The sequence below is a fragment of the Colias eurytheme genome, chromosome 12, assembly GCF_061535395.1.
Source record: "Colias eurytheme isolate Ceu_HAF_F1 chromosome 12, ilColEury1 Martin Lab GWU primary, whole genome shotgun sequence".
NCBI lineage: Eukaryota > Metazoa > Arthropoda > Insecta > Lepidoptera > Pieridae > Colias > Colias eurytheme.
Genome location: NC_142991.1, coordinates 5522847 through 5546074, shown reverse-complemented (window position 1 = coordinate 5546074; position 23228 = coordinate 5522847). Strand labels below are relative to the sequence as shown.

Here is a 23228-nt window from a genome sequence, read left to right as displayed (position 1 = left end):
TAATAATATCAGTTACTCTTTTGCATTTGCATACGTTTGTTCGTGACATAGGCAGTTGATATTTAAAAATGATTAACGGTTATCCTGCCCTGTAAAATACTAATATAATAATAGAAAACAAAGATATCTTATTACTACATAAAAAGGTTTAGATTCCTACAATAACATAGCGAAATCAAAGTGATAAAGCACTTTGATTATCAATCATCCGAAGGTCAGAAAGAAATATGCACGAAATATGCAAGGAACACGGTCTATCTCTATCATATCTCTATGCTTTTTTTACGTCAAAATAAAACTGACATTCGTTAGACAAATGTCACTATGACGTGGGTTTGTGAGTAAAATGCTAAAATTATAAAAGTTTTAGGCGCCAATTTTTTATTTTAATTCTATCAAATTGTAACACTCCTGGAATCTACTGTGATATTTGTTTTATGTTTATTCATAAAGGAAGAAATGACTGATACTTAGAGTGCATCAATATGACAAAACTCTGAATTCGATTTCGATTCTATAGGAATGTGTACTGTTGTATATTGTAAGTGGAAACAGTTTCATAGCGAGATGCTTGGGTATGTTAATATGTTAAGTGACCCGGTTAAATTTTACAATTTATTGTGATTCCGTGCACTTTTAACGAATCTCTTATTTTCATATTTCAGCTGAGTAATGTCCGATTTGACGAATGTGCAACTCGTAGATGATGAAGACTTTGAAAATGTTTACATTTCACAAAACAATAATAATGTACGTCTCTTGAAATCGTCATCAAAGATTTTAAAACGTAAATGTCATAAGGTGTTGAAAAAGAAACTAAAAAAATATAAAATAAGAAGAAATGGTGAAGAAGATCCAGATGTTTTAGATGTTTCTAAAACATTTCATTCTTCACTGATAATTAAATCTCCAAGCTCACAGATATCCCCTGATAATAAGTCGTACATAAGTGATTATATTCAGCCTAATTATCTATTTAAAAATATGGGCAAAAGAAAAAAATGTAACATCCTCACTGAGTCTAATAGAGAAATTGGAGAAGATCAGAAAAAGCCCGAAATCTTATTACCCCTAATAACAAGTGAAAGCCAAGATAAAATGCATACAAATGCTTTTAAACTACTTATGGATTCTAGACATAAAAGCATTGGAAGTAATTCTCCGGGAAAAGATAAACCTTTAAATGAAGTTGAAAGTCAAGAAGTCACTGAAAAGAGGGAAATTAAAGCTAAAAGAATACTATCTTTACAAAAAATGGCAGAAGCTAAAGGTTCAATTAAAAAACAGGAAATAGAAGAACAAAGGGAAGGATACATAAAAAAGCAAATGTTAAAGCGTGCTGAAAGATTTAAAGCCATGATAACTCAGGATACTGCAGAACATAAAAGTAATACGAAAGTTAAGGAACCGGCTTCCCCTAAACATACAAGTGAAGTTAAAGATAATAGAATTGACATTAAAAAGACCTTGCAATTATGTGATATGTTTGAACCAATACACAGAGAGACCATTAATGAAAAGGAGAAAATAAAGAAAATGTCTCATGAAGATGAAGAATTTTTAAACAAGTTGTCACCATCTATACGGAAAAAAGAAAACATGATGAGTTATTTCAAAAAATTACCTAAAAGTCCTGAAGAAGATGATATTGTCCACTCAGATGATAATAGTCATAATATTATAAAAGTTAAATTTACACCAAAACGTAAAAAGAAATCTGTAAAGAAGAAAAATGCTTTGCAAAGTTTAGTCACTAATTCTTCAGAACATCATAGTAGTGATAAAGATATCTGTGAGCAAGATGTAGCACAAACAACTGTTGATTGTAATAATGATGTAAACACAGAGGAAACTAATTGCACAGTAGACCAATCTGGATTAACCAACGATGAAAGCAGGCCCAGGAGAATCTCTAAAAGGCCTGCAAAATATATTGAAGATGTTGAGGTTTTAAGCTCAGATGAAGATCTTAATATTTTTACACCAAAGAAGAAAAAGAATTTAGTTAAAAATAAAGTTGTTGAAAATGTTACAGAAGTAGAAAAATCAGTTTCTAATGGTAAGGATAAATATACAGGAACAATTAAGAAAAACACTAGTGATATGACAAAATATAAAAATAGGAGCAATAAAACTACAAGTTCAAAGCCAGTAGTGAGCTCAAAAAAAACAATTAAATCATCTAACAATACTAAAAGTGTAGGTGACCCTGTAAAATTAGCTCCTATATTTATGTCAAAACAAACTTCAAATATTAGCTCAGCTGAAAAAGTTGCAAAACAAAAATTCCTACAAAGTGGAATTCCAGAAAAATTAAAAAAGAGTATTCCTCCACAGCAAAGTATTTCTCCACTTGATTTGTTCTATCCTGTTGTCCATGTTCAACAAACCGATACTAAATTGCCAAGCTGCATTCAAATAAATTTTGACCATATTGTTGGTGACTTTATCACAGATGATTCAACAAACACTCCAAATGAAGATGTATACAAAAATCTTCTAAATTTAAGTAAAAAGGAAACGAAAGCTATTTCTTTAACCAATAAAAACAAAGATGACCTTTTACAGTATATCAAAAGTTCTTATAAAAAATTTCCAGTTTATCGTACATATCATTTGCTTAAAGGAAAAAGTAGAGGCGAGTTTAGAGATTTTAACTACCCAGATTTAGATAACAGTATAGAAATAGTCAATGGTTGCTCGTCTAAGGATAGTGATATTGTCGAAAAATTATGTTGGGTAGATAAATATAAACCCAATTCATCAAAACAAATTATAGGTAATTTCTTAGCTGTTGAAGAATTGAAAAAATGGTTGCAAACATGGACTGAAAATTTAGTGAAGACACGAAAAAATATTGAAAGTGATGGCTCAGACTTTTCTGACTTTGTGGACTCAGATGTGGATAGCCGAGAGTCATTCAGAAATTCAAATAGTGTACTTATTATATCCGGAGACGTTGGTAGTGGAAAAACTTCAAGTGTATATGCTGTTGCAGCAGAATTAGCAATTAAGGTAATTGAAGTAAATGCCAGCAGTAAGAGAACTGGTAAAATAATGTTGCAAGATCTCCAAGAAGCAACAAGGTCTCATAAGGTAGATAGAGGTAAAAGTGGCTCCGAGTGCAGTCAAAATATTCAGGAAATCCTTAAAACTAAAGGAACTCATAAGAAAAGAGGAAGACCCAAAAAGATTAAAGAAGTGGTAACAAAGAGTAACAGTAGTGATTCACAGAAAAGTGAACTGAGTGAAACTCATAGTCAAGATAGTGTAAGAACAGATATGTCTTTAATACTGATAGATGATGCAGATATTGTGTTTGATCAGGATGATGGCTTTTGTTCTGCTATTTCACAATTAATTCAGAGTTCAAAACGTCCAGTGATATTGGTAACAAGTTCATTATCCTGTCCTCATCTGCAGAAATTTATACAATATGGGAAGATCATACAAATGCAGCGATTTTTGCCACGGATGCTTGGTGTTTGGTTGGACATTATGTGTTTAGCTGATATAAGCACTTGCTGTTCAGGTCTAGGTAATCATTTATTGGACTTTTGCAAAGGAGATATAAGGAAGACAATAAACTGGTTGCAGTTTTATATGACTTCCTATAAACACATAAAAGCTGGATCTCCTTTGTCTGAGGATACACTATCACAAGAATTGGATAAATATAAATTTAATATTGATGATGAATGTTCCAGTATGTCTTGGTCAGACAGAGAAAGTATCTTAGATTGTAATGAAGCTTCAAAAGTTTCAAGCAACTTTATCCAAACACACATAAACATGATACTTAGTAATTTACCTCTGAATTTATTGAATTTATGGTGGAGTATACCTAAAATTTTAGATTATGATAACATAATGAAAAAAGAGAATCAAAATGTAAAGAAAGCTAGCTCAAAGCAGTTGTTAACTATATCTAAAATGCTTGATATAGTTTCAGAGACTGATTATCTTACAGGGAATATTTCAGACTGTAGAAATGAAATAACAGGTACACTGTGGTGTTCAAAAGAAACTGCAAGTGTTGAGGAATCTGAGAATTTAGATTACTATGATTGGTCTGAAGGGGTTAGAAATGATATTGCTAGTGAACTTGCAATGAGTGGCTTGAGGCATTCCCATAAAGAGTTAGAGTGCGATACAAGTTTGGACATGTCCATTCCAGGATATACTGCTGAGAGGTGAGTAGTTTTTTTACAAAATAATATGATGAAATATATTTTTACAAAAAGCGTCAAAAGTTTTATGTTATTTACATTAAGGATATTTTTCAGCTTTTCTTTTATAACAAACAAGGGATTTTAAGTATATTATTTTTTTTACGGATTAAGTAAAAATTTCGGTTGTATATATTATGTTTGCGACATTTGCTTATTCTTTTTTATACTAGCGAAAGTGCGATATTTTCAGTGATATGTATATTTTTTTTCTTTATATTTATAGGTTTGATATTCATTCTGGTATAAAAAATGGTACATTTGTATTTAGTATAAGGACTGGGCAATTAACAAGCTAGCAATTTTTAAATATTCATTTTTTAATTCCAGGGAACGTGATAAAATTATTTCGCGACACCACACATTGACAAGTTACCTGAGTCCCGGCGCGGTGTTGGATAGAAAAGCCTTAGCACTCGACTACTGGTCTTCATGTAGAACAATATGCCGACTAGAAAATAATAAAACTGACGCAAATGTAAAGAGAAACAATCGTTTCTGCCATTACTTGAAGTCTTTAAATATTCTATGTAAAAATGACTATTTCGATGCGCTATCTAAAAGTCTCAGTGGAAATGATACCAGCAAATTATAAAAGAAATTTAACTTGTAAGTAAGTTTATCTGTATTATATATTTGTTTCGTAAATTAATATTAATTTACTTTATAAATCGCTCTGTTCTATTTTTACATCTTTCTAGCACTGCACTGTAGATTTAAAAACTTTTCAACTTTTACATTAAAATTGTTGACATGTAATATTAATTTAATTAAGTAATAAAATCACTTATTTATAATTCCAGTTTTCATTGATTTTACTCCTTGGAATTTAAGAAATCAATTTTTGCCTTAATTTTTTTCTTTTAATTATTTTTTTATTTTTAAGAGCAAAATAACCAATCTTCTATAAGATGATACTTGTAATATTCAAGACCAAATCTAAATAATAAAATATATATCAAATAAGATGATATTTTCGAGGATTCCGTTTCATCAAAAACAAAATATTAAAATTGACTTGATAAAAAAAATCACGAAGTTATTCCCCTAATTTTCACACTTTTTAGGTTTTTACTTGACATGGTAATTACTCTTAAGATCCTGACTCTTATGGAAATATACTGAGATATCTGTCAACCAACAGCTCTACTTTTTCAAATATAATAAATAATAATTGTTTTGTCTTAGTTAAAACAAAAAAAAATATTGTATGTTTCAACAATATCTCTATTACATAATTAATACTAGCAAATTTTTTTTTTAATATGATTTCCTTGCATGAACTCGAACAGTTTAAGGGAGATCTTTAGTAAAGTATATTTTTATCTCAACAATAGTCCACCATAATATTTGATTCCCATTTTCATGTTTATATTTGACTAGATTTCCGCCCGCGGCTTCGCCCGCGTTTTCAAAGGAAAACCCGCATAGTTCCCGTTCCCGTGGGATTTCCGGGATAAAACCTATCCTATGTGTTAATCCAAGTTACCCTCTATATGTGTGCTAAATTTCATTGTAATCGGTTCAGTAGTTTTTACGTGAAAGAGTAACAAACATCCATACAAACTTTCGCCTTTATAATAGTATTAAGATGTTTTTGCCAAATCACGGGTGTTTTGATCATTGTTCCATGATCCATCTCTTTTCCACTGGTCTACAACTATAAACAATAGACATATCACACATTTCCGATCCGATTAAGGTTTTCGGTATTTTTAGGGTTCCAAACCTCAAAAGGTAAAAAAACGGAACCCTTATATATTTTCCTTGCCAATCAGTGAATGTGAAATGCCAATTTCTAGTTAAGTCTGGTTTGTATTGATAAGCTCAGTTACTAACAAAATCTGTTCATAACATAGCTGAAACTCATGTCAGATTGAATGACCTTACATTTTGCGTGTATAATATCAATAGCTGTGTAGTATGGACATAAAATAAATAACGAACGTCTTTACAACCTTTATGCATGGAGCTCTTGAAACTATTCTTAACTAAATTAAGTAACTAAACTATTCTTATCCGCATTCACGCAAGTAAAATAAAAAATAATATTTTTAGTGTAAGATCCACGTGATACTTCACGTGTTTTTATTTATTTATTTATTTATTTAAAAAACGGTTAATAATATTATATCAATATCTAAAGGTTAATTTTATGGAAATAAAATCCCTTTAGTAAAATCTTAAGGTTAGCTATCTTTTTTTTTGGTGTGGTGTTTCTTAATGTTAGCCAGAAGGGCTTCTACATTTTAACGCGGACGCGGGGGTGAACTGAAGGTTCACCCTGCTAGCGACATGCGCAAGGGCGTCCCCCCGCCACGGGGATCTCGAACCTCGGCTTGGGCTGTTCCTTGAGTGGAGGAGGCCGGAAGGGCTCTAGTCGGACGGAGGTTTGCTATCTATCTGCAACATAATCCACATGGTCACTAGCGAAAAGGATTTCTAGAAAAAAAGTACAAAGTGAAGGAAGCATAAAAAAATGTATCTATTAAAAGTAATCTCTAATTAAGTGACATACATCTTTTTTCCTATCTTTAAAAGATAACACAAATAGCACTACGGAAAAGTTATTTGTTTTAAATTTAATTTGTAAGTATATAGTTTTTTTTGGTGAACTATAACATATTTAATATATTGTGTAAATGACCGCTTATCTCGCATTATCCATTTCACTGTCTTATGCTGTCTGGATAATTAAGTCTCAGAAACTTCTAATGAACGTAGTTCTTTCGTGTAGGTATTTTTATTTTAATTGGTCGATTGTGTGAATTAATTTATGGGGGTGAATTTTATACGGTACTAGGTTTCCGCCCGCGGCTTCGCCTTCGAAGTCAAAGAAAAACCCGCATAGTTCCCTTTCCCGTGGGATTTCCGGGATTGCGTCATTTTCCCGGGATAAAAAGTAGCCTATGTCCTTTCTCGGTATCAAAATATCTCCTTACCAAATTTCATGAAAATTGGTTCTGTAGTTTAGGCGTGATTGAGTAACAGACAGACAGACAGAGTTATTTCGCATTTATAATATTAGTATGGATATACGTTACGTACGGTAGGTATATACGGTACGGTTCTGTAGCTAAATTGTAAAACGGGGCCCCCTTGGCCCTTAGCCCCTTACCCATAACCATAATATTATTAAATAATTTGGAAAATCCAAAAGTGCACGCCTCATAATTTTTTTTTAATAAATATTTATTAATTATTATTTTTGTTTATTTAATAAAAATTAAACCACATCGAATCAGACCCTGAAAAATGAAAGGGTTCTATTCCTGAGCATACTCAAGCGTAAGAGAAAAAAAAAGACTCGATTAGTAAAGTATTTCGGTCGCTATCGTGTTAACAAGAAAAAGGATCCGCACATACAGACACACGGACGTCCAAGACAGAACTTTTTTAAACTGTTTTTTAACTAGTTTAAATAACAAAAATGACATCAAAAATATCATGAACGTTAAAAATAGTGTTTTTTCTTAATATGTGTGTGTATGTATTATCTTACAAGTGCAATGTATGATACATAAAGACATTTTAAGTTTGAAAAATCAGATGTTTTGCGCGAAGTGACAGTAGTACCCACCTCAACGCTTCGCTTATGAGGCGTGCAATAGCATTCAAGGACAGTATAATAAGATATTTAAAAAAATTCAACTTACTTAAAAGAATGAGGTTCTCAATTCGACTGTATATTTCTCGAGTTTGTAAACTTTCGATTAGATGAACCGATTTTGATATATTTTTTATATTTTAAGGCTGGTGCCCGTATGCTACCATTTAAATTTTGTATAACCGACAGTTGTAACGATTTTATGGTGGTTTACTTTTTTGATAAAAATAATATTTATTATTACTTAATATATTGTCGATTTAGAGGTTTTACAATAAAACATACCTACCTATATTTCCTACAATGGAAAATAGGTAGGCACCTAATATTTATCGTTAATATTTGAAATAAAATATTTCTAGGCGCGCTGTGAGCACGTTTTGTGTTTTCGGCATATGTAACTGATTCAAGCCGTTTCTAACTTTTAACTTGCTTGCTGTATGTCGATTAACTACATAACATAAATTTAATACAAAATTTTCATGTTCAAGGGTCTTTCTTACATGGAAAAGTAACCTTTATAATTAGCTGCAGTTGTTTATACCATGTCAGTCATTGATAAGAACTTCATCAAAGCTTCTGGATCACAGTAGTAATTCCAGAAATAACATTCCTATTATCTTTAGTCAATAAACGTTTTGTTCAATGAATCAGTTATGTACCATTTAAATGTATAATTTAGTGTTGCCATATCTTCTCAAGCAATTATGCATAATAATTTAAAAATATGGACATTAAAATCAATTTTCTCTTTTTTCATTTATTTATTTACTTACGTATTAAATTCTTAGTCGGGTTCTGATGCAACAACCAACGGTACATAATTTTGTATCTGTTGTATCTATGTTTATGTTATATTTCAAACTAAATATTCGGAATCAAGCCCTAGCGATGGCGAGATTCTATTTTGTTGACTGTACCAAGGCATATATTCTAGAACTATGTCCATTAATAATATCAAAATGACACTCAAGATACGTGGGAATAGAATGGCGTAATAATTTGTTAGATAATGTTTGTTTACACGATAATGAGTATTGAATGCGCTGCAGCTCATAATGAGGTTGCCTATCTGGTGATTACTGGTAAAGATCTAGAACATTGACGTTATCGTCAGTATTATACAATTGACAACTCAATGAAATAGGTAGTCTGAGGGTAGTTAAATTTTCCTTGAATTTTCATTCTAAATTGTGAAATAGACTGAATATATACATTCTGTAAAGATTGTAGTTAAATGTGTGTTGGGGTACCTCAAAGATTTATAATATGTATTTATAAATAAAAATATACCTATACCCTACCTACTACTTTCTTTATGGTAATTTTATTTACTACCTACAGAAAAAATTTAAAACAGGAACGTAAAAGAGATAAAGTTATGATACCAGTAGGTAGATATTCTTAAAGAGATTTCTTGTCCCGAGCACGTAAATTATATATAGAGCGAATGGCTCTTTTCTGTAAGATAAATATAGTTTCTATATCTGCTGCCCTGCCCCATAATAGAATTCTATAGGACATAATACTATGAAATAAACCAATCTAGCTGTATCTTCATCGGTGACATCGGAAACATAACGAAACCAGTGTCATACCTACATAGAAAAATAAATTTCATGAAACTTCTGAAACTTATTTCCTATAGTGCCGTGAAAACTAAAATCAAGCCATTATCTTTATGGCTCTACCTATATTGTAAATTGTAATTAAGACTTATACAGCCTCACAGGCTAAAGTTTAAAACGGTTTTATTGAATAGAAAGAATCTGAGTCGATAAAACCTACAAATGTGTGCCATAAAGATAAAATTTGGGGCCTTTATTGTTAACAGCTTATTAAAATGATTTGATGAGAAATTGTAAGATCATGCTGTTTGTGGATGATACTTTAGCAAATGGTGTATTTCAACTTAAAAAAGATAAGTCCAAAGCTAGTTGATAATATTGTATGTACATAGTTCAATTGAATAAAGTGTGATTGAAATTTTGTATTCAAACTTTCCGATGTAGAAAAGTTGAAATAATATGAATTCGGATGAAGGTATGTACATTTTGATTAATTTTTTTTAACAAAGTTTAGTTAGAAGGCCTTAGGCCTAGGCTTTTTTATCTCAACTTTATTAACGGTTACTCAGGTATTTACCTAGTTAATCGAGATTAAATCATCAAATCAAATACCTACCGACTTTACAATCGTGCTTTTGATTATTTTGTCTGTTTGTTACATCATCATCATTATTTATTCATAGAAAAAATCGATTTATTTAAAAAATGTATTAACAATTCAATATTTGTTTCCTGATTCTATTCAATAACAATATGATTACTGCCTCGTTTATGTAAACTAACGATAAATATTGGCAATTAAAATATTTATGGTCTCTATTTAGTATTAATTAAACCGCTATCATTTTTTATTATGTGACCCGCCTATGGCATTTAGCTTCTTATTACTTTGAAATTAACGTACACAGTGATAAGTTAAATCTCGTGGGCTTACCAGAGACAAGTTTCTTCTAAGGCCAAAGCTAAGCGGTCGGTAACACTGGCGCCGAGATGGGGTTATCAGAAGACGCGTGCGGGACGCCAATCGTTCGCGTCGCGACGGACATAAATATATCGCAACGATAATAATCACAATAGTCTTTTTAGGACATCAATTCCACACACACGTCCAAAATGGTGAAAAGTGCACTACGTGGAGATACTTGTGGCTACTGCACCGCATGTGTTCGATTGCGGCTGAGTGCCGCGCGTGGGAGGAGCCCGGAGCCTTTGGAATGTGCGTATAAACACATACTGGAGTCCTATGGCAATGGTGGAAGTGGTGAGAAGGTTCCTGAAGCTCCCAAGCCGGTCTGCGCTTCTTGTCGCTGGACATCGGACGCACAATTTCCCGAAACGCCACCTTCATCTAGTGATTTAAGTTTAGAGTGGAGCACACCGCCATCACATCGGTCTCGTACCCGAAGACGTAAAAGATAGATGAGCAACAGTGTTCTTTTGGAAAATACCTATCTATCTTTTTTGTTAATCGCGCTGTGGTAAATGACCTCAGGGGTACACTATTATGCTAGTCATGTAATTGTAAACGTGTACGAATTGCGATATAAAGATAACAATTATTACCTATCTAATAAATTATTGTTCTTTTTTTAAATGTGTTTTCATTTCATAAAAATGTACACTCAGAAAAAAAAAACAACTTTTCCTTTAATATTTTGTCTTATAGTGTTGATAATGTTAATTATTGTGCTTGTAGGTAAATAATAAAAGTTTTCCAAACGAACAATCTTTTTAATAGAGCAAAAGGCAGCAGGCACGCAAGTATTAACTACACAATCTTTCTCTCAACCTATCGATTTCCTTCACCTAATAAGGTTTCTAATAAGAACTTCCAAAATACGACAAATGCTCTCAATTTAAAAAAAAAATATTTCATTGAAATCAACTCAATGAAAAAATATCTGTCCAACGTACTACAAATACTGATGCCTACTTTCTTTCTTAATAGAAAAATCATTAAGGTGAGATTGATTTGCAAATCGCAATGCATGATTAAAATTCGAAGCTGAGGAGCCTTTTGAAAGATAAAATAGTTAGTGATTTTATAATGATGTAGTACCTAACAAGTTAGATAAGTAGATACCACAGGTAGATACTTTTCTATGAAAACTTATAAATTTATTTTTAACGCAACAGATTTTAGTTAGGTAGTTAAATTTAATTCAGTAGGTGTTGGTAACTAAATAGGTACAAATTCTAGTTAATTTTTTCAAGTGCTTGGGTACTTGATTTATCTTGATGAGTTCAATTTTAGACAAAATAAAATAACAAATTATTTTAAGAAGCGATTAATTGCCTGTTTTATATTTAGCATAACGACAAGATATCGATATCATTGCGGGAGTAAATTATAGTATTGTAGTAAACAATTTTATGTAGTCACTAGTTATATTGTGAGAGACAATTAAATTAAAATTATTGATTTGATTAATAGCTATCGGGGCCGTAAAATAAGCTCGAAAATAGTTTATGAATGAGCTACGGGATACCTATTTACGAAGGTTCAGCTACTATATTTACATATGAAAGATAAATGTCTACACGATGATGCCATAAGTGGTTAGATATTATAATTAATGATGTGCAAAATAATTTAATTAAATAACTTTATAGAAACAAGAAAATTAGGTTATCAATTTTGTTATGATTATAATAGTCGGGAAAAACAAGTAGGTAAATCTTGCAGCGGATCTTGATTATTAATCAAACTTATTCTAAACACTTATGTCTACTATATGTATTATGAATGTTAAAGTTACACTGTCTATCCGCTGGTCTGTCTCTTCTTGACGACTGAAGCACTGATCTGATTTGGATGACCGATGAACACATTACGACAGCTATATAGTTTGTAAATCTGTGAGAGGACATAGGATAGGTGTTATCCCAGAAAAGCCATAAGGTCGGGAACTATGCGGGTATTTCATTAATTGCCCTGTACGCAGGCGAAGCCGCGGGCGGAAAGCTAGTATCTAACAAAATATTATCTATCTGCCTGTCTGTTTGTAACGCTTTAACGGCTAAATCAGTGAAGAAGTTTAGGTTTGTTCTATAAACTACAGCCCTAAAACGTTAAAACCCAGTCTCAATGGCAGGTTCATTATTAATTCAATTCAATAGTATTGAACAGCTGAATATAGAACCTCTTTTGATCACTCACTGACTCCTGAGGAATTCCTTTAGGTATACATTTGATCAATGTGCCTTAGATAATATCTACTATAAGTATTAGATATATTATCTGTGATAACATGACTTAAGTATTGGGATCAATTAATATATTATTGATAATGAATAAAACAAGATTCAACTTTGATAATCAGTTTATTTCATTACAAGCTTAGGGTGCAGTTCTATATAAACATGGAATCAATGCTATACATTCAACAGTCAAATTTTGTGCTATCGATAAATGGTTATTATTTTACACATAGTAGTTACCAAATTCCATTATTATGACTGGCAATAGACGTAAAAAAAACATTTTTTTTTACTTAATTCTGAGACGGGTAAACATTTACTTATTATAGACTACTTACCTACCTGTAAAAATTGAATTTAAACGCCGTTCGTCGGTGAACGGTTAGACCGATTTGGAATGAATTAAAAAATATTTTATTGATTGCGTTCGTAAGTAAGTACTTAAGTAGATGAAAATTCTTTGAAAATAAACACGAAATTTTGACAATGAATCGAAGAGCATAAAATATTTTGCATCGATTATTTATACATCGATAATCGGTGAAAACTTGATTATTAGTTTGATATTTTGGAATGGTATCCGTCTTACGCTTTTTCGATCAGGACACGTGTCCTGACGCGAGTTTAAGATTTTATACCCATTACAGTAAAAGAACTCAACGCCGCTAAAGAAGTTTTCACTTCAAAAAAGAATAAATATGTTGCAATCGGTCACCCCATTAGTTACCTCTCCATTTCATTTTTTTAGGTTATAAAGTCTAAGCTTGTGGTTATATTCATTTCGATATGCCATAAACTAGTTTCTATATGGACAAAAATTTGTCTATAAATGTACTGTTTAGTGTTTATATATAATTACGATCTATGATTACGAACAACTAACTTATGTACTAAATTTTCACTAAATATTAAATGTAATCGGGATGGTGAACTTCTATAATGTCTCATTACTTATTCCAAAAGATACTTAGTAGATACATAACAGCTATTTCAAAGTTTTAAAGTTATAGCCATTCAATCAAATACCAGATTCAACCAGATGACTGCGACATGTCACATGTACACTGGCAAGGCCATTTAGCCCTTTTTCTGAAAGTTCCAATAGTAAAAATGATTTACTAATTACATTAAGTACATACTACAAGTATTTACATTTCAAATTGTAACAATGTGTTTATTGCTAAAACTATGATTAATAATTTTAACGATATTTTTTAACGTTTAGTAATAGTTAAGTAATAAAGAATGATTTTTATTGCTATATTATCATTGAATATAAAAATATTTGTTAAACGGTTGTTTAACTTTTTATTAATCTGATATTCATTTCCTCCAATACAGGTACAAAATAATACCTACCTAATCTTTATTACTTTACCTAGGTAATCTTATTTGTCTAGAATAAACGAAGTCATAAATATTTACAGGTATGTACCTAAGTACCTATATATAGTTTTAAGTAATTTAGATATACATATCTAATTAACGTTAGTCGTAGGCATGACTTTATTTCTTTGGTTTAATTTATAACTAAAATATTATAGTTTAAAATGTACGTTTTTGTGAGCAGTTATTAATCGGTGTGGATATGTATTTAACTTGTCGTTCAATACAATTTTATACAAAATAATTACAAACGTATTTTCCGAGTTCATTTAAATATTAATATATACGTTATAATATAATGTAACCACAGAATTATAAAAATATATACATAGTTAGGTAGGTAGTTACTTAAAATTTAACTTATCATCAACTGATAATATGTATTCTAATAAGTAGTAATTCAATAACTGTTAAGTACTAATTTAAAAAATAAAGAGATCTGAATCCTAATACATTAAAAAATATATTAGTTTGTAAATTATGAAATAATTAAGTACAAAAATATTTAGTAAGTAGGTACAATAATGTGCGAGTAATATATATATGTATATATATAATGACTAGTTACTAAGTACTTCAATTAATAGATAGGTACATATTTAAATAAACATTATTTAATGTGGAGATGTTATAACGTAGCTAATATTAGAAGCCGTAGTTATAGCAGGTGGTAGGGTGGGTAATAATGGTGTGGGGTAAATCCGACACGGAGATCCTGTGGGAGGACCCAGCATATTAAGAAGTAAATAAGATACCAATGTTCCTGATAGTAGGCCCCCGTTGTATGATAATGTCATCATATTACCTGAAATGAAAGATATGAAGTAGACCGGATATATCGTATTCAATAAAATATCATCTTTCTCTTTTTGAGAAAGTTGGAACTTGGAAGGTTGCAAACAAATCAATACTAGATTTTTGAAATACTCGTGGTTGAGAATTGTTTTAATTAACAATAAATTTGAGAGTATGTGAGAAAAGTATCATCTATAGTATTATATTATTATCTGTGGTATAAAATATTGACATACCCGCAATTTCGCGGTGTTCCCTTCCTACACGAGATGGCGCAATAATCATTGGTACAGATCCAAACAGACCGTTTGTGAAACCCAAAACCACGGAGAACATAATCGGATATATCTGAAAAAAAAAATCAAGTAAAAATACTTATGAAATACTTAGAATGATGAAAGGCACGAAACAATAAGATTAGACAGAAGGAACATGTAGGTAAATGTGTAATTTGATCTATTTATTCTCAAATAATAAGTTATAAAATATGGAAAGGAAACTGAAATATAAAGGTAAATATGTCGCCGTGATCTAGTTGAATCTGCAATTTGATTGAATGACTAGCGCCTTCATTGAATGACGACATTTAATTGAATGACCAAAGGATAAATCGTAAAATATATTCTGAACAATATCTACATTTACTAAAACAACAATGTAGGTATCGTGGTATATATCGCAGAGAATAAAACAAACCTATTACATATCTACCTAATTCAATAGCGTGTGACTATAAAATATGGCACTGTTCTTATACTTACATCGCCAACAATGTGAGGGGAATGTCGAGGCGCCGCACACAGAAGCAGCAGTGGAACCAGTAGAAGTCGGAGACCACTGGCCATCAACAGTTGACTTCTACTCCATTCGTAAGGCCAAGCTGCTGCTATCTATTGAACAATTTTCTGTTATCTTATGGGTTTATTTCAAAATTTACCTACCTTATTCAAAAGGAGGAAAATTAGCCAAAATAAAGTATATAATTTTGTAGCGACTTTGGATAATGTTATTGCCTCTATATAAATCTTTTTAACTATGCGCATTTTGACTATTTGGATATAATTTATAGTTTATTAATTTTGAAACCAACATATCCTTTAAAGAAGTCAAGTAGGTACGTTTTTATGTTGGTTATGTAGGTATGTATTTTTTGTGTAAATTCAGAATGGAAAATTCAGTATCAAAAAATATACCTACGTATTTATCCAAAACGATTTCGTTAATTTAAAGTTTTGATTTGAATAATTAGAGAAAAATCTGTTTTATTGCGTGATATAAGATTTTTAGATATTATTTTTTAAGGACACGTAGGAGTATCATATTATATCACCTATGTATGTTGTTTTTAGCGTTCCCAACGCAACAGTAAAGATAAGATTGTCATTTCCAGAAAAGATCGTGACCTCTCGGAAAACAATATTGTACGAGCTACTAATTTTAAAGTGATACAAAAGTATTAAATGCATAATTTAATGAGATGATTATCTTTTTATGTAACCAATTAGTTTGTATTCCATTTTGGTATAATTCATTTTTTTTGTAGATTTGATAAGAGTTAAGTTTTGTATAGGAACATGATGAGATATAATTTCATTAATTACATGTTTTTTTAAAGTCTTCCTTTTTTTAGGTAGACCGTACCTACTGTAAAATTCGATTCATGACTGAATGACAATTTACAAAATTTTAAGTAATTTTACTGGGTATAGTATCTATCGTTGACCATCATCGCAAAAAGATAGATAGGTATTATCTATAATATCTGTCTTATTTGTTAATTTAGGCAAATCTGTAAATTTATATACTTACTTTTCCTATTAGATCGAAGAAGTTAAAGGCTGACATTAGGACAATCGCCATCCAAGAGCCAAGTCGGCAAGACGGTACTTCTGAAGATATACCAGGGTACAAGCTCAGGGTGGTAAAGTATACCAGGCCAATAGAGACCATGTACGGGTATATTGCACGAGCCACCGCCCATCTCGCTTGTACACTGCCTGAAAAAAAATGTAGAAAAAGCATAACTATAGGTACATAGTATTATTTTAATTGTGGTTATAACCGTAGGTGTTGTTTTTAAAGCTACGGAACCCAGTTCACAGTTTAAATTAAAAATTGAATTGAATTAATTTTAAATAGGATTTTCCCATGCGTGATTTTTATCGATTCCTCCATTCTAGGAAATGTTATACCACAATATAAAAGTTAGGTAGGTATTATGATAAAATTGTACACCCCAAGTGGGAGGGGTTCATAAAGAGTGGTATACATACGAATTAGAATAGCGTATTTATCAAAAATAGAAAAATAGTTCATAATATATACCTACCTGCTTCATAATAAAATACAATAATATGGCAATTAAAACTAGTCAATCGATTTTTAAGTACATTATACATATTATCCTAATCTAATCTAACTATCCTAATCTATAATCTAAATATTTTCACGTATTCATCTCCACTTTACTTACGTTTAAAAGTTCTCCATGAAGTGGGTCTATCAGGGGACTCGAAGACTACATCCTCAACTTTATATGAAGGTCTTGGTGTCTGGAGAGTTGCTGAGGGGGAAGCAGACCTTTCCGAAACACTGGGTGGTGGAGAGGCCAGCGGTGCGGCCGCACTCGTGGTTGGTGAATATACGGGGTTGGCGAAACTGAAGGTATTATCCGGTTCTCCTATATAAAAGAAGGGTAAAAAGGAATTAATAGGAGAGCCAGAAGTAATTAAAAAGGGAAAGAAAATCTTATAATAATTACCTCCTGCGTTAGATGGTGCAGGACTCTGAAGTTTCAGGACGCCGTAGGTGGCTTCACCGGCTTCACTTTCCATCTATACGGGAAAATTAATTTAAGAATATATATTATGTATGTAGTTACCTAATTTGTTTTTTTAATCTATCAATAAATTCAAGTCTGCTCAATTACTGCGAATATTTTATGAATTATTATTACCTACGTAAAGGCAGCGTTTCAACTTACCAATGTAGCATCTTCTGTAGGGTTCAAATGCAACTGTATGCGTCGCCGATGTCGGGACTCCACAGTGAGTCTCAAATAATACAATACCAGGGGATGACGCATCATCAAATGGTGAAGCATCGAGTGCCCCAGGAGTATCAAGATGGAAAACACGAAGAACATAAACGTACTCCTTTGTGGTTCACTAAATTCAAACTTCGTCATGATCCTGTCCAGCGACACCCAGAATCCAGCTGCGCCTGTGAATTTTTATACGCAATGTCGTGTAAATTGTAATTAATATTATTAAAAGAATTAGTTATGCACAAGGTTATGCACAAAATATTTTAACACAGAATATATATAATATCTCTACAAATATATTCCTCAAATTCCAGTTAAATCAAAACTTGGCGCCTTCTGTACGTGATTATTGAATACGTATTACCGCATTTGGTCTATTTTTTATCCTTATGACTAAAATGTCGTTTATAAAGAACTAAAACAAGTCAAATCAGAATACATACTTTCTCCAGCCATAACAGCCTGTGTGTAACGTGGCGGAAGACAACCAGTGAAGCCATAATACGAGGCTTGCTGAACTGTGCACCCAAAAGCAACCACACCTATAGCCACTAGGTTGATTGTATAGGACACGTCGTTTGGAAAGCCATCCCAACCAATATTGCAAACAGCTACAAATATCATTGTAGCCAGAGACAATAATATACCTGTAAGGAACATGATTTGTTGTCATTTGTGATAATAATTATTATTAGCTCAATCGCAAAACAGGAAGTTGATTTAATTTAACTTTTACGATTTTATAACATTGTTTGTTAGTTTTCTTTTCTCAATAACCTTGTACAAATTATTTTTGGTTCAGGTTTTAACACAGTAACTACCTATATATTTTAAATAGTTTTCGTTATATATTTGAAACTTATAACTTAGATATTCTATAAATAAAACTATTCTTGTGTGCTATATATTGACGAATTACTTGTTATTAACAAATCATTTAATGAAGGCCTAAAAGATAAGTTCAGACCTTATAATTATGTATATTTTAATTAATATTCATAAAGGTCAAACTCGAAGAGGAGAAACCAATTTTCTAAGAAAGATAAAAGAGTTCATCGACTATTGATAAAAAATAATGAATTAAAAAATCTAAAACTTCATAAAAAGTAGGTATGTGAAAGCGATAACTAAGTACACGTTTTTAATTATAACTGCGTAAAAAGTAAGATGCTACATAATATTCTCTCTCAATTATCTATTCAGTTTGTCAATGAAGGTACATGACCTAACACGAGACGAGTTTCATTCTGCGCGTGTTTAACGAATGGATAGATCAATGTTATACGAATGGACTGATAGCTGATTAATTTTGTATTAATCAGCTGTCCTTCCTTCCTTCCCTGTGGTCCACCCTAAATCGTATCTAGTATTAAAAGTATCTTTTTGTATAGAAATTAACGATTGCACGTTGTCCCATTTATTAAGCGAATATATGCTTGATAAAATACTGTTTGTTTTAGAGAAAGGTGTTCTAGATATATGTAGCCTAAGCGTTCAAGTTTAGTAACTTCTGTAAAAAATATCAAATATATATTAAAAAAAAATTGATAAGTTACCAAACGTTATTCTAGTGTTGTATGTAAACAAGTCGAGCATGAGATTGTTGATGACAACAGCGATACAGGCGGACGCGATGTATACGGTCGACATGTCGAACATTATCGTTGAATTGGGGTAGTGATGTTGGAAATAGTCCACTGCCATAATGAAACTGAAAAAAAACAAAAGTGTCATAGAGCATAAATAGTATAAAACCATAGTCAAATTCAATCATCGAAATGTTTTGGAAAGTAGTCAGTGTATCTTAACAGTTCCTTTTGACTTACATATCCATACTATAATATTATAAATGCGAAAGTAACTCTGTCTGTCTGTCTGTCTGTTACTCAATCACGCCTAAACTACTGAACCAATTTGCATGAAATTTGGTATGGAGATATTTTGATACCCGAGAAAGGACATAGGCTACTTTTTATCCTGGAAAAATGACGCAATCCCGGAAATCCTACGGGAACGGGAACTATGCGGGTTTTTCTTTGACTGCGCGGGCGAAGCCGCGGGCGGAAAGGTAGCCTATGTCTACCTTTTATTGCGAAATATGTACCATGGGCGAAGCCGGGGCGGACCACTAGTCAGTTATATATAAAAGTGTATAAAGTTAAAATTACTCATAAATTAAATACATAATACTTTATCAATATTTAGGATGCCTTTAAATTTGCTTAATACAATTTTGCTATTACTTTTTATGAGGCGTGTTCATTCATTTAATTTTATTTTAAACGTTTTATATTTTGTATGTATTTTTTAGATTAATTAAGATAATGGTTGTTTGGTTTTTACGTGCATATGAATTATTATGTAGCCTGTAGGTACTTTGAAAGCAACTTGTTATTGTTATAAAGTCTGAAAGTGCTTTGTTGCTCTCATATCCCGACGTCTAGAATAGACGATTGCCTTTTCAACTCTTTATTAAAAAGATAACAAGTCTAAATAAATATTCATGTAATATTCCCAGTATATCACTTTCTTTCAGTTTTTATTTATTTACATAACGAATTATGCAGCTTTTTAAAAACAACGCATATAATTTTGTAGATCTAATAAAATAATGATTTCGCTAAGAGCAACAGCAATAAATGCATAAACAACAGGAATAAATACATAAATTCTGATAGAGAGAGAAATATTGTGTAATGTACGTTACCTAAAACCAACCTATAACCTACTAACTATAGTAGTTAATAGATAAAACATATATAGAGAAATTAGGTGGATTTTAGCAGGAAATTTTTTAATTAGGCGGGTCCACACAGAGCGAGCAGCCTCGCGAAAAAAAATGCTGCACGAAATAGCTCGATTTATTAATAACATTTTACAAATATTAACTACTCAATTATCTTAAATATTATTTCATTGCCCTCTGTTTTTTTGAGAAAATTCTAAATCTTACCATACATATCGTTACTTACAATATTACTTTGAACACAGAATAATAACTAGATAGTTGCTTTGAATAAGGATTTTGAACTGCAGAATATGGTAACGGCTACAAAATTTTAACGGGTGTGAAAATCCGCCACTTTGGCAAATATTTTATAAAAGTTTCATATAAATGTAAAATTGTTTTCTGGATACATTATTATCTTTTAAGTTGAATATGAATAAGGGGCGTTTAAAAAGCCACGACATTGCTTGATCTTGATGAGCGAGTGTAGAGCGCTATCATAACCGCTTCGTGTTGAGGCGTGCAATTAAACATTTCCATCAAATATTAAATAATTCTAATTCAATTAAAATCAATAGCTTTATTGCGACTCTGAATTAACAGTATTAAATATGGGGATCAATGAATAAGTCCTTGTTAAATATCTAAGTTAACCTCATTTGATTGCTTTGTTTTTGAGTGAAGTATTGCGTTCGAATATTTATGAGCACGCGATATATTTATTTATGGAAAATCTAACTATAGCCCAGATAAATATTACTTTTGCGTGGTGTTTATGAGACTAGTACTAAATATAGTAATAACATTGTCTCCATGCGTGCTGTAAAAAGCCGCGTTTTAGTTTATAATAACATATTAACAGTCTCTACATCATGTCTAGGTATAATAATCTATAATTTTAACTTTCTTGGTGACTGCGCTCTTTAGCAGCTGTCATTGTTATAAATCAGTCTACTAATAAATAACTAAATTCTTACCTACTAGGTATATAATATGTACAATTTTTAGGCAACAGTTCTCAATAAAAAATATTTTTAATATCGTTTTTATTTCGTCATAAAATTATGTATCTACCCAGAAATTTATTTATTGAAGAGCTGAAAAGAAACTATAAGTTTCCATTTCAAATATTTTGTTGTCAATAAAAAATTTATTTAGTTATTTTTCAGCATAATAAATTTGAACTTGAATAACAATAGTGTGTACGTTTCTATCTGTTATCGCATCCGCTCTCCGTTTATCAACAATCATAATATTATCAGTTTTTTTTTTTTTTTTTTTTTTTTTTTTTTATAGTGGGGAAATCTTCGAAAGATACCCACGGCCCCCGGGGATGGAGCCAAGGGTTATGTCGGATTCTTACCGACTAAAACCCCACTGTGTTCCGTCGAGCCGCGCAGTTAGCCGGGGCCGCGGGTACACTTAGAAATCGTCCACGACCCTGGCAGCGGACGCCCGGTTACGGGCCCACCTCCGTTACCACCTACGGCTGCGCGCGTGCGCGCCTCCTCCTTCCTCTGCGAGGCGGCATGAGTGGAACACGTCTCATGTCACCTCACTGCCCCGGACGATGGAGCATGTCCCCGGTCCATCGTCCAGAGCCCTTCGCTAGGGAGGCAGGTCGCGATCGCTAGCGACCGCGACTCGGCGTCGGCGCCTAAAGGGTCGCCGGCGCCGCATCGGGTCCGCGAGAGGGTTCCCCTCACGAACCCGCTCCGCCTCCTCTTTTCGCACCATCACCTCCTCACAGAAGGCGACCACCGCACGCCAGGACCTTGAACCTCCAACCATGGCGCGAACCAAGGACGGGAGCGAGAGATCCGGCCCCACAGCAGCGACCAGTCGCTGTCTAGCCACGGACCACGCAGGACACACACTCAGCGTGTGGTCCGCTGTATCCTCCTCGCTTGGGCACCAATGGCAGGCCATGGTTGGCTCCCGGATCGCGACTCGACACAGGTATCGTCCGAAACACCCGTGTCCAGACAGTACCTGTGTCAAGCGGAACGTGAGAGCCCCATGTCGTCTGCTGCACCATTCTAAAAGGACCGGCCGGATGGCCTCCACCGTCCTTACACCTGCAGTTGGGTTCTCGAGACGCCGCACCCATTCCTCCATCAGACGCTCGCGAGCCGAAGCCCTCCAGCGCGAGACTTCTTCGGGGTTTGGTTCCAGCCCCGAAGACCTGGACCCAATAATATTATCAGTGTTTTATGCTTTCCAGAGAGAAATTTTGAAACAAAAACATTTTTGCATCAAACGGTTTCGGATTTTTTCTTTCGGAACTTATTCACTTTTCGTAATGTCTATATTGAGGCACAGATAACATAATTACTATACTTCATTAACTAAAGATTTTTCATTCTAAGAAAAAAGAGAATGTAGTTTGCATTAGACGAGTGCTTTCCTGATTTCTAAATAGATAGTTAGGTTTTACAAATTATAAGTCATCGCTGTATCTTTTATTATACATTACTATATCTTACCTATTGAAGGGGAGCAAGAAGGCAGCGCCAGACACGAACAAAGTTAGGTATACGGAGTTGTATTTATCCGGTGGTGGGGGACTGGGTTCGGGGATGCTCCCCAAAGGTTCTCCTCGTGCACCACGCATAGCTTCAATGCGGGCGTACCCGCGGCCTAATTCATTCATCTTATACAAGACACA

The 23228-nt window shown here is 32.7% G+C and overlaps 3 protein-coding genes across 3 annotated transcripts; 2 read left to right on the top strand and 1 right to left on the bottom strand.

The window, feature by feature from the left end:
• Positions 1–324: 324 nt before the first annotated feature.
• elg1 (enhanced level of genomic instability 1) lies at positions 325–5016 on the top strand. Its single transcript, XM_090107817.1, has 3 exons — positions 325–575; positions 666–4193; positions 4560–5016. Exons 2-3 carry the CDS (start codon positions 673–675, stop codon positions 4822–4824), a joined length of 3786 nt encoding a protein of 1261 aa, XP_089963943.1. The 5' UTR covers positions 325–575; positions 666–672; the 3' UTR covers positions 4825–5016.
• LOC149904028 (uncharacterized) lies at positions 4753–10957 on the top strand. Its single transcript, XM_090107818.1, has 2 exons — positions 4753–4838; positions 10491–10957. Exon 2 carries the CDS (start codon positions 10518–10520, stop codon positions 10821–10823), a length of 306 nt encoding a protein of 101 aa, XP_089963944.1. The 5' UTR covers positions 4753–4838; positions 10491–10517; the 3' UTR covers positions 10824–10957.
• A 3577-nt stretch (positions 10958–14534) lies between these two features.
• Positions 14535–23213, bottom strand: Ent3 (equilibrative nucleoside transporter 3). Its single transcript, XM_090107926.1, is given in 10 exon segments — positions 14535–14796; positions 15023–15134; positions 15548–15676; positions 16596–16783; positions 17251–17466; positions 17548–17620; positions 17770–18008; positions 18276–18479; positions 19389–19543; positions 23047–23213. Coding segments are annotated over 10 exon segments (1674 nt in total). The 3' UTR covers positions 14535–14605.
• Between the last annotated feature and the right edge of the window lie 15 nt (positions 23214–23228).